We start from the raw sequence: 12830 nt of genomic DNA on the forward strand, positions 1-12830 counted from the left end.
AAGACAAGGAAGTTCTAGAAGTAACTTTGAGTTATCTTTCAAGCTGGCCAATTTAACACAGTTTATAATGGGAGGCCCTAAACTGCCATGTTCTAAGTCCCAATGTTGATGCAGTCAGGGAGGCAATTAAATAAAGATTGCAGAATTCCTTTTTGCATATAAACTGCCTGGATGGACACTGACCCATAACATAGGCAAGCCCTCAGCAGAACAGCAGACTGCCAGAGATGGCAATATCTCAATTTAAAACTAAAATAGGATTTGAATTTTTAAATTGATTAATCTCTTCCTCAAAAAACAGCATTTCATGCCCTGTGTCTTCAAGCTAGACATAACATTCATTTGCTGCATGTAGCTGTTATTAATCTTAATTTCTTTTTATCAGTGAAGGAACAAGTGAGAAAAACTTTACACGTTTATAATGGGTTGAATAGAACTCCTGAAGCTTCAGGGTTACAGAGTCTGTTCCTGCAGTAATTTATGCACACAGGGAGCTTGAGGTACTCAAGCAATGCTGGTCTCTGACAGGTTGTAAGCAGCCACACAGGTTTGACAGGGTCAGGACAGTCAGGTATGTGTAATCTAGGACTCAGCCCTTAGACAGACATTCAAATACATTCAATAGGCTCATATTTGCTAACTTGCAAACTCATTTTCACCATTAGATATTCACACCCCATGTGGTCTTATCAGCACACACTGCAGGCTATCACTATTAGCTACTAGTAAAATAAATATAGTAAGAAAAATATAGCCTCATATGAGTAAATTGCATGACTTTCACATAGCAAAGGTGACTGTTGTTGACTGGTGCAAAAGGCACACCCCACAAAATTGAGCCAATTAGATACTTTTAATAAGCCTGAGGCCTTTGTATTTACCTTTCTGCTGTATAAAGCACACATCCTAAGGCATTCTAGGATTCTAACTGATCCTAAGGGTACTCAATCAATAGTCCATTTAAGATAAAAAACTTTATTACTGTGTTTTCTGATCAGCTGCTGTGCTCTACTAGGAGGTGGCTTTTTTTTTCCCATGGGTGTCTTTTGATAGAAGCCAGAGAAAGTAGAAGGGAGGATGGGGAGCTAAGAAGGGGCAGGAATATCTTTTCATTTTATAAAAGGCCTGGACAGGGTAGCAGCAGGTTTCCTTGGTTGTTTTTTTAAAGCAGACTGGCTGGAACTTCATGGATAGTGCTCAGGGTAGAGCAGAGAGGATGAAATCCTGGAGACTCTGGTGAAACTGCTGCAAGGTTGGCTCCTGACAAGGGTTCCTGTGTGCCCCCAACATGACAGTGCTGTTGGGATCCAGAGCAATCTGCAGGGAAAAGACATCCAATCCTTAGTGAGTAGAGCATGACTTGAGGGAAGTGAGACTGTGGCTCCTCTAGCAGCAGAGAGAGTTGCTCCTCCTGACAATATAAGGAACAGCTTGGAGGGTAACAGTACAGAACAGTCTTCTGCTGCTCTTCCCCATGGGCTAAATAACTCTCATGAATGCATTTACAGGGCTAACCTGTGACTGCAAACTTCATTCTCTCCAAGAGAAAGAACTATCAGATTTAACAAGGGAAGAGGTGCTTAAATCCTGAGATTGTATGTCCCTGTTTCTATTGCTTTATGGCAGAACTAGATATTTTAGTAGCAAAATGCTACATCAACTTCAAATTTCTCTCCTCTGTCCACTTCAGCATAAGGGCCTTCCACAAAAAAATACTCATCCATATTGGTGTCATGGGAAACAAGTGCAGGACTGTAAATTCAGCAGGTGTCTGCTTGTTAACTTATTGGTGTCAAAAGCTGACATGAAACTGAAATTGGCAACATGGGATAAATGTATGCCATTGTGGAGAATGGACATGCAGTATTTGAAAACTTTTCTTTGTTATTATGCTGTAGCAAAGAGCCCAACTCTCAAATGTGGCCAACTCATGTTTGGAGTCCTCTGACCCTTTTGCTTCTCCCCACCACTGCTTACAAGGCCTGCCAGCTTTCAAATGGGGCTTCAGAGAGAAGAATAGTCTGCCTAAACAGTACTTTTAGGAATTAAGGAGAGGCTAAAGAAATACAAACAAGAAATGTTGAACAAATTGTTTGCAGGAGAGCTGAGCAGGTGGTGGTGTTGCTCTCCAACTGTGGCTTAGAAAATCATAAATTTCTCAGGAAGTTTTGGCCATTGTTGGAATCTGCTGTGGACAACCACCACCAGCAGCAGGAGGATGTGGGATCCAAACTCTGGGTTATTCCCTGAGATCACCAGTTCCTGATTTTCACAACAAGAGGTGCTAATGCCAAGGAAGAGGTGACAGATCTTGGTAGAGACTTCAGCAGAAACCTTAGGCTGGGTTTTGTCCCCACAGGGGACACAAGGGGAAAAGGAGAGCAAGAGGGAAACAGCAGCTTATCTACAACATCAGTGGGGTGGGCAGGAGAGATCTGCCTGCTGTGACAGCAGACACACCTGGAGGACACAGCAGGGAGGAAGGACAGGGGAGAAGATGTCCAGAAAGCTTGACCAGAAACGGCCATTAGATGTCAGGGATGCAGGATGGGTTTCCCAGGATGCTGGCTGATGTCAGGGATGCAGGATGGATTGTTGGGCATGCAGGATGGATATTCAGGGATGCACGATGGATTGTCGGGGATGCGGGATGGGTTTCCTGGAGTGCTGGCTGATGTCAGCAATGCGGAACGGATTGTTGGAGATGTAGGATGGGTTGTCGGGGACACAGGATGGGTTTCCCAAGATGCTGGCTGATGTCAGTAATGCCGGATGGATTGTCAGGGATGCACGATGGGTTGTTAGGGATGCAGGATGGATTGTCGGGGATGCAGGATGGATTGTCGGGGATGCAGGATGGATTGTCGGAGATGCAGGATGGGTTTCCTGGGATGCTGGCTGATGTTAGCAATGCAGGATGGGTTGTTGGGGATGCAGGATGGATTGTCGGGGATGCATGATGGGTTTCTTGGGATGCTGGCTGATGTTAGCAATGCAGGATGGGTTGTTGGGGATGCAGGATGGGTTTCCCGGGATGCTGGCTGATGTCAGCAATGCCGGATGGAATTGTCAGGGATGCAGGACGGGTTGGCAGGGATGCACGATGGGCTGTCAGGGATACAGGATGGGTTTCCCGGAATGCTGGCTGATGTCAGTGATGCAGGATGGATTTTTGGGGATGCAGGATGGGTTGTCAGGGATGCACGATGGATTGTCGGGGATGCACGATGGATCGTCGGGGATGCAGAATGGATTGGCAGGGATGCAGGATAGATTGGGAGGGTGCAGGATGGGTTTCCTGGGATGCTGGCTGAAGTCAGCAATGCAGGATGGGTTCTCGGGGATGCAGGATGGGTTGGCGGGGATACATGATGGGTTTCCCGGGATGCTGGCTGATGTCAGCAATGCCGGATGGAATTGTCGGGGATGCAAGATGGGTTTCCCAGGATGCTGGCTGATGTCAGGGATGCAGGATGGATTGCCGGGGATGCAGGATAGGCTGCCGAGGATGCAGGACGGGTTTCCCAGGATGCCGGCTGATGTAAGGGCTGCGGGCTGGGTTGCCCGGGATGACGGTCGGGGACAGCTCCGCCCCTTGGGCGGGCCCGGGCGGGTCCCAGCGCTGCCGGTGCCGCCCGGCGGCCGCAGTATCAGGAAGCGGCGGAGCGCGGCCGGGAGCGCCGCTGGCAGCGGGAGGGGAGGGGCGGGCGACGCCCGGGAAACGTCCCGAGGGGGAAGCAGCCAGGAGGGGGACAGCGGGACCGGGATCTCCCCCGGTCATTGCCGTGTCGGGAGCGCCGGGTGCCGCCTCCGCGGCGGCCTGACATGAGCTCATCGGCGGCGGCGGCAGCATGGCCTGTGCCCGGAGGGACGGCGAGGCGGAGGGCGAGCCCGACCGCTCCCTGCGGCACATGCTGCGGGCGATAGCGGAGGAGCGGAGCCGCGCCGGCCTCCGGCACGACATCAGCGGCCTCGGTGAGTCGGGCGGGGGATGCGGGCGGGGAATGCCAGCGGGGGATGCGGGGGATGCGGGAGGGCGGGGAGCGCAGCCCCGGCCCCGCTTCTGTGTCGGCACCTGTTGTGTCCCGCCTTCCCTCCCCGGGATCAGCCCCCGCTCCATTGTCTGGGATGCCCTTGGGGGATGAATGGTCAGGGCGGCCCCGCCGTGCGGGGTTTATTGAGCGCCAACTGCGCGCCGCGTGTTTTGGGGATGGAAACCGGTTTTTTGGTGCCAATTCTCCCTCCTGTGCGGCTCCCAGCGCTCTCTAGAGATCCCCAGCCTGGCGCCTCCCTTCTCTCTGTAAATGACTTCACGCCGCTCGCCCTGGTCTGATAAGCGCAGGGTGTTGTGGCTCTGGCAGGTCAATTAATTTTTTTAAACCGTGGAGGGTTTTTCTCAAGCGTTCTGTCTTGTTTATTTCCATCTCGCTCGATGCAGATTTCACGTGGCACGTCTTTATTTAGCTTTTGGCAAAGCCTATGCGCTGTGGAACAGAAGTTTCAGGTTGAAATTCAGTCGGCTTTAGGCAAGGGAATGGTGTGTCAGCTCCTCAACCAAAATTGTTCACATCACAAAGCTCTTCTGGCCAGGCTAATGAATGGAAATTACTGATTTTTATATCATGGAAATTGTTCTTCACATCTGGAATTTCTGTCTACCTTATTTTGTATAGCCAGGGCTGGAGCTGTGTTCTAAGGGGCTGAATATCCAGAAGTTTTTGCATGGGCAGTGCTTCAAATGATGAAAAGTGATGTACAACACTTGGTTCTCCCATGGTGCCTTTATTAATGACTCCTCCCTCCTCAGCTCCTTTATTAGGCCCCAAAAGTCTCATCCGTTCTTGAGTCTCTGTTAAAAGCTCAGAATAAGTTCTTGTTCAGGTTTTACAGGCTGTGAGGTTTGGATTGACATGGGGAATCTCTGGTTCTCTGCATCACTTTGTCTGTCGCTGCTTGCTGTGGTCTCCCTGGGAAGGAATGGCCTCTCTCTTCATTCCTTGTCTTTGCCACAGAGTGAAATCTTGTATGAACAAACAGAAATGATTCTTGGTTCTTCATGCCTTTTTCTAATAGAATTGCTTCTCTGGGCTGTAACATAGTGTTGAAATGTTACAGGGCCTAATGAAGTAAGTAAAATGTTGTGGCAAAGAAATTGTAAACAAAACAGGGGAAAGCCCACAAAATCTGAATTCCTATGAGATTGCATTCATTGGAAAGCTTCTCTTAGGTCCTGTTTGGCCATTTCATGTTTGAATGTGAGATAAAAACTTCCAGGAGGAGAAATATCACCATCACTTTCTTTTGCTAAACTTGGGGAAGGGGAAAACTGTGGTAGCTAGTAAGACCATGCAGATACTTCTTCTCTGCTTGTCTTTGGGCACAGAAGTCCTGGTGGGTGGCTTTGGGACAGCCACACAAGGAATAGAGCAATATAACTTCTTTTCTACCAGGTGAAGGCTTGAAAGGTGAACCTCAGGAGAGTTGCCTGGCTGTTTGGGGCTGTGGAGACTTGTCCCTGTGTGGAGATGTGCATTTTGCACTGTTCCCTGATCCATAACGTTGTCATTCCCAGTTAATGAGAGAGAGCTCTTTGCCCTGTGCTGTGGTTTGTTGCCAGGTTAGTAAATGGTTTAAATACCTCCCTTAGGAAAAGCACTGAGCCTTTGCAGTGGTGCTCAGTAGACACTGTGGATGAACCCAAGGTGTAATTCTGTGGCTTAAACTTGTGCAGGTCTGCTCTGAACTAGTGAATGCTGTTGCAAGGCGTGCAACAGAGCTGGAGTAGTCTGGGCTGTTCTGGGGTGTGCTGGGCTCTGGCAGCACAGCAGGTGTAAAGGATTTTTCCTCAAGTTCAGAAGTCGTGAAGGTAGTCACAGTCCTGTCTGGGATCAGGTGGTTAAATTAACACAGAGATTTTTTTTTATGCCTGGCTGGCACATCACCTGTGGGGCTTCAGGACCTGCACACCCACACTGGTTTTATATTTGTGGTGGAGTTTTTTTGTATCCTTTTAAGCAGGTGAAACCTGTTGTTTTTCAGTTCCCTTCAAACCAACTGCCAAAAACTCCAACCATGCCTTTTCCCTGAGTGTTGCTAATCCCTCAATAATAAAATGGGACCCACTGGGTCAGAACTTGGCCATCCTCTCCCATTTTGTGTATTTCCTAGAAGTGAGCCCAAGGAGGAGGAAATTGCTATTTTTGCTGACGGTGAGGTTTGGTGAGAGGAATTGCTTTGTTCTAAGAGATTCACATAAGCATTTGGACAGGCTTTGCTCAAAAACGTAATTCCCCTTGTGTGGTGGGATTTTCTGTAATGTCCTGCTTGTGTAATGGACAAAATGTAGCACTTCACAATAATGACTCATGTTGTTATTTACCAAGCTGGGAAGGGTGACTCTGTCCAAGAGTTTTTGGCTGGATGTTGATGTCACCCAGTTGGACAGTGCTGCCCTGGTGTTGTGGACTAAGATCCCTCTGAAATGCTGTTGGTTGCAACATTTCTATAGCAAAATATTCCCTCTCCTAAGGGAATGACAGATGTGCTGTGTGTCTCCTCAGCCAGGCTGCATGCAAGGCTCTGAAATTACCTTCTGGCCCAAGCCTTGAACTGGGGAATGGTTTATTTTTTGGTGGTTCCTGATACTACTTTGTAACATTTTCAGATACTTAATTTCTTTATCCTTCCCTCTTTCAGTGACACTTTGCCCTGCTTTTAGAGTAGTAGAGTGAGTTTGGTTGGAGTGTGACTTTATTTGTACTGAAACTTAGAATGAGTGAGAAGAAATAAATAGGCAGAGCTGAACAATCTTGAACTGTGGCTGGTCTGTAATGGAGACATGGAGTGGGTGAAAAATGGAGAAGTTGTAGAGATCCTGAAAAGAAGGGGGCTGCCCTGGAGCAGGAAGGAGAAAGAGTGCAGCCCCTGGGGCTTTAACAGGCAGCTGAAAAGTGAGGTGTGTAACAGGAACCTTTTCCAGGTACCAGCAGAGAGGCCCAATGCTCTCACCTGCCATGGAGAGTTTCTCATGCTTGTTCTCCTGGTCATCCTTGGGCTGTGCTGGGACTTGAGGGGCTGTTGAGGAGAGGAGGGTGTGCTTGGCATGGGGGCAGCAGGAGCAGGAATGTTCATCCCCAAAGCCAAAGGGCTGCCTGGACTTGTTTGTGCGGCACAAACCTCGGGGCTCATCATGTGAGGAAAAACCATGATGTGATTCATGGACCACGTTGCCTCGATGAATAAGACCTGGAAGGAATGTTTGAGCCTTCCTCAGGGAAGGGGAGGTGAGGTGGCACACAGTAAATGCTGGTCCCCATGATGGAAACATCATCTGGGAAAAGGGAAAAAGAACAGGGGAAGAAGTTTTTTTGGGAAACAAACAAGGTTAAAATGAAAAATTAAAAGGAGAATTAATTTGGATTTGAAAGTACCAGATTCAGGCCTTACCTTTTTCACAGTGTAGTAACTTTTAATTAAATTATAATATTCAAGAAGGATGTATTTGCATCTGTGACTTTGAAGAAATTGTATCCACAGAGTAGGTGGAAGTGTCAGCAGAGAATTTACTACAGCACAGTAAACTGGTTTGACAGGAGTTGCTTTCCAGCAGACACAAAACGTTCTTCATTTTGTGGTTCCTCTTGGATTTAGTTCAGGGAGTTGGGGAGTCAAAGGTGAGAAACTACAAAAGCTGCAAAGCTTTTTCTTCTTTTGATCTGTCAATAACAAGAAGGGATGAAAATCACATTTGTCCTAAAAAAACCTTGAGGGATGTATGCAACGAAATTCACCAACTATGGATAATGTGGCCTCCAAAGAGTTTGTTTAATTTAGAACAATTTGGTTTCAGTTTTAAAATACTTTTTTTTATTACTTTTACCTTATTATTTTCACATTTTCTTTTGCCCTATTTATGAAGTGTTTTGCAGCTAATGAATATGGAATGTTCACTAAAAAAATGTATAGTCAAATACTGAGGAGAAAAATAAGATACTAATGTAAGTAACATACAAACAGTAAAATAAAAAAGAGTTTATAAAGTAACTTCCTAACCAGTCAAAACCAAAAATACCACCCACCTCTACTCCAACATTTCAACCAGGAGGAATCTGCTTCTTTTCAGGAAAAGTTCTAGAAAGTGCAAATACAATGCAAGATCAGAACAGGTTATTTAAATCAGAGTTAAATTGGATACTTTGAAGTCAAAGTCATTTAACCAGTTTACCCTCAGGTAAACACCCTGAGGTATTGAACCTCAGATTTGTAGTTGGATAAAGATGAGCAAATTACAAAGAAAATCTAGTGTGAAATGAAAGATGATTTTAAAACAGGGTGGGGTGGTTTGGTTTGTTTTTTTTTTTTTTTTTTTTTTTTTTTTTTTTTTTTTTTTTTTTTTTTATTTTTTTTATTTTTATTTGCCTGGCATTGAAAAATGTCTGGAAGACATTTCTGCAATCAAATACAGGTAGACATTTGATGTGTAGTGTGTAGTGTAGCACTTGGATGAGGTGGTGTGGGAGAAACCACAGGTGGAGCAAACTCAGATCCAATGGCTTTGTCCAGGGGATGGGAATGTGTTTCTGCTGGTCTAAGGGTTTTGTGTCCTTGGGGTATCCGGGACTAAACTCCAGGGCTGCAGCCCCTCCAGGGTTAATACCTTTTTCTGTGAGTTGGGTTTTTTTTGTTGTTGTTGTTGGGTTTTTGTGCATTTTTTGGTTTTTGGTTGGTTATATTTTTTTTTTTTTTTTTTTTGGTTGGTTTTATTTGTCTTTTAAAGGTGATTCATTTAAAATTCTGGTTTGATTGTTCGTCAGAACCTTGCTCATGCTTATGTCACTAATGGCCTGTCATTCCTCACTGCTGTGTTCAGGGATTTGTCATGTGGCTTCTGTCTGGAGTGTGACAGATATTCCATGCCACATCGATAATGTAACAGACTCTCTTTTATTACAGCCTTCATATGTTTTTTTTTTACAACTGGGTTATTAGTTTGTTCTTTCATTTTAATAGAGATGAAACCTTACGGGATTTTTCATGTCCTGCTCAGGAGTGTTCATGCTCAAATTATCAAAGTCAGACTGGAGATGCTGAAGTAAAGAGGCAAGGTTTTTATAAAAGCTTGGAAAAAACCCAACACCACCACAACCCCAAAAAAATATCCCCACAAATACTTTCCAGAATATTGTTGCCCTACCAAAATGAGCACTTAAGTCTCTAAGGCATGGCATGCTGCTGTTCATTTTTGGATACTCACAGAAGTTTAACAACAACAACAACAAAAAAATTAGTGTCCCTCCAGGCAGAATTATGAATCCATAAGCCTGATAATGGGATCAGTCAGGGTATTTGAGAACACCCATCTCTTATTTATGAAATACTGTAGCTCTAGTAACCTTAGCTGCTTCGTTTTGTTGTTCTAGTAGTGTGCTCTAAATCTTTACTGGGGTACTAAGTCATGAATCCATTTGGAAGTCTTGAGTTCTGTTTTGGAAATTAAGATGGATGGGAGATTGTCTTAGGGATTTTAGGACACATCTTACCTATAAGGCTCAGGATGGATCTTTTAAAGAATTAAGAATTCTGTCTGTTTGGATACTTTCCAAGGAAAGAAAACTGGAATATCCTGAAGAATGAAGTGTGTTGGTCTCCCCTCTGACTGTTAGTGTTGAGAAAAAGCTCAGAGGATGCAGACTTTTCAATAGCTGAAATACACAGTGTCTTGTGTCCAGCTGCATTTCTGGAAAAACCAAAACCCTGCAGTTAAATAGTTAGTAATGATTCTTGCATCTACTTCTCTGTCTCAGTCGGATCAGGTAGCAGCTCACTGATGATTTAAGCATTACTGGGAAGTGAATAATAAGGTAGAAGGAGAAATTCTGCACAAAATCAATTTGTGGTGTCAGGATCCCACTGAATAGTGAAGCTGCTTTCTACAGAGTCTTCAGAAGTGTCTGAAACAAGCTGGTTTTGGTCTGTTTTCAGTCTCTGGGGTTAAACAGGGTGAATTTCAAGGAATCAAGGTTGCTCTTTTTTTTTTTTTTTTTTTTTTTTTTTTTTTGGGATGTGTGATCATAAGGAGGGTTTTGATTACCTCACTCTGTGCAGGAAATAAAATACAGTCAGGATCCAGGAACAGCAGATACAGACTCATGCTGCTGCTGCTGTGGAGTTGTGGTCACCCAGGCACACTGCAGCAGTACTTCTGTTGGCTCAAGTTAATCAGATGCACCAACAGTCCCAAGTAATTCTTTTCCCCTGAATTCTTACTGCTTAAAGCACAAATTATATGTGTGAAGATTTATAGGGCTTTCTGCAATTTCAAGGCTTTAAAACTGAAGTTTTTTGTGGGTTTGGTTCACCTGGTCTCTAGTATAGACAGTGTGCTAGTACTGTGCAGAAATTGAACCCTGAAAACAGTAATATTCATTATCTTCTTACTCTGGGGGTTTCCTAGACATATTTCCTTGGGGGCCACAGGTTAAATTCCTTTAGGTGAATGCAGTATTTTGCAGGCAGGTATGTGAAGAGCAGCTCATTTTGGAGTCACATCTGTCCTGCCACAGCAAGAGGAAACAGCTACTGGTGCTGGTATTGAGGCTGCATTTGATGTTTCAGAATATTTTTTGCATAATTTTCTGTCTTATGTCAGAAGGCAGAGCAGATGGCAGGCAATCATCAGTCCTTCACATTTGAAGCATTCTGGGTTGTTTCCAGGTACAACAGTGTGCTGCATGTGCAGAAGTGCATTTGAGGTGACCTGATCTGTTGAACTTTGTTGTGTTTCCCTCTGGAAAATGACATCATTGGGCTTTTTTGTCCCTCCTTTTTAGGCAATATGTGCTCAGTGAGTCAGGCTGAGACTGCCTCTGGCTTTGCTGTTTGTGTTGAGAAATCTTTATGGCTCAATAGTGACTCAGCTCTCCATAAGCTCCCATGCAAAGGGCCCATGGCAGGAATTGCCCTGTTGCTACACCCAGAGTGATTTCAAGTGCCAGGAATATTGTGTTGGGTATTGCTGCCATTTGATCAACCTGTTTGCACTGCATTGTGTTGGGTCTCCTGTAGGAATATGGGTGAACACTTAGGTGGGGTTTCCTTTGACCACATGGAGGTGGAAGATAAATTACTTCTGATTATCTGTGTCTGGAAGCAACACATGCAGCTTTACCTCCAAACTCTGTTTGCATGTCTGACTGCCAAACTTGGATAAAAGGCAGAAATGTATTGGAAGTTCTTAGTCTTACCTTGCAGGGCTTTGTGTGATCAGCAGGAACTTGAGAAATGGATTAAAATGCCAGTGAAGCTTGAGCTGTCCTTGCACTATGAAGAGCTTGATTTAATTATTGCCTGAGATGCCCAAACATCATCAAGATAAAGGAAGTGCTTTGAAATGGATTTATAACATTCTGCTAAGAGCTGCAAAGGGTTTCACTGGAGATTTATTCCTCTGCATTGTTGGAGAGCAGATACAGGAGATCTTGAATGTCTGGCAGTGTTACATTTCCAAAAAGGGATATTTTTTCTTACCTGCCTTAAAGGACCCTGAGAGGTGGGTTTCAAATTTCAGACTCAGTGCTCTGTAACAATACGCAGGGTGTTCAGTATGAGTGAAATAATCAGTCTTGAGGAGATGAATTTATTGCCTCATGGGGGTCACTCCTGCTTAGTGATTGCCTGATCTCATCCTTTCAGAAGGAAAGCACCAAATTGATGGCAGTACAGCTTGGAGATAAAGCTCTGTAAACCCAGGTATCTTTCTGAATGGTGATGATCCAACTTTTTATATGCTTTGTAGGAATGTTGAAGTACTTTTTTGTTGTTGTTTCTAATGAGTAGTTTAATTCTGCCTAAATAATGAAGGTCTGAACAGGTGACCCTTGTTTTTCATAACAAGGGTGACTAAACTCTACTCAAAGCATTGTTTGAATTGTTAGTAGCCCATGTTTTACATGATTAAAGGGGAGCTGATTTCATCCTCTTCAATCTTTGAAATTAAAAGCATGTATTACGTTATGCTGAGTTCTTTGCTCTTCAGATTCATTCTGGATTGTTTTTCATCAGTGGTTTTTTTCTTTTCTTCCAGTTAACAAAGGAACAAAGATTTAAAAGTTTGCTTTAGGTGCTTTAAAAATGTTACAGGACCAGAATAATTAGAGATTTTTCACTTTCTTCTGTTCAACAACTGTCAGACAAACTCATTTGGTGATAGATATTTAAGTAGTCGTATGTGTGCATTAATTCTGTAGCACAGCAGAAGTATTTTTGAATGGAAGAATGATCCTTTTGCACTTGTTCTATGCTTGGGTGCTCCTAGTTGCTCCTAGAAGACAGTAGGGAAAATGTGATTGTGAATCTCCAGTGGAAAAGTGGAAAGGCAGGCAAAGTGTAAGATCCCAAGTATGCTGTTGCCACTTTGACAATTTTGTTGTCTCGATTTCATTTCTAAAGGAACATTTCTAGGTATCTCCAAAATAAAGAGACGAAAAATTTAGACTTGCTGTGTTGAAGCTCACTCTAATGTTTTGCTCTGAGGCTGCTGTAGCTGGTGCCAGCAGTGTCAGAGTTGCACTCAGGGCAGGCTGGTGTCCCATTCCTGGAAGCTGTGCTGTCTTCTGTGACATGGCCAGGAGCACCACCTGGCCTGTAAATAACATAAATTCTGCTTTATTAACAAAAAACCCCATAAACACAGAGTTGTCTTTGATTTTTTTGCAGCAAAACTTGAATTTTGAGTTGCTTTCCAATTTAAATTATTTTCTACAACTGCCAGAAACGAAGAAAACTCCAGGTTCAAACTTTTTCATCCTGTAAGTGAAAAATTGTAGACAGTG

At 44.2% G+C, this 12830-nt stretch overlaps 1 protein-coding gene across 2 annotated transcripts in view; it reads left to right on the forward strand.

The window, feature by feature from the left end:
• Window positions 1-3880: 3880 nt before the first annotated feature.
• KIAA0930 overlaps window positions 3881-12830 on the forward strand; it is a 55303-nt gene continuing 46353 nt past the window's right edge. Inside the window, exon 1 of one of the 2 annotated variants that reach the window (XM_083860483.1) lies at window positions 3881-3975. In XM_083860483.1, coding sequence (XP_083716609.1) covers window positions 3912-3975 — 64 coding nt within the window. In that variant the 5' untranslated portion in view covers window positions 3881-3911. The remainder of the gene's footprint in view (window positions 3976-12830) is intronic. The other variant, XM_083860482.1, reaches the window with a different exon arrangement.

The sequence above is a fragment of the Zosterops lateralis genome (genome assembly GCF_965231275.1).
Source record: "Zosterops lateralis genome assembly, chromosome: 4".
NCBI lineage: Eukaryota > Metazoa > Chordata > Aves > Passeriformes > Zosteropidae > Zosterops > Zosterops lateralis.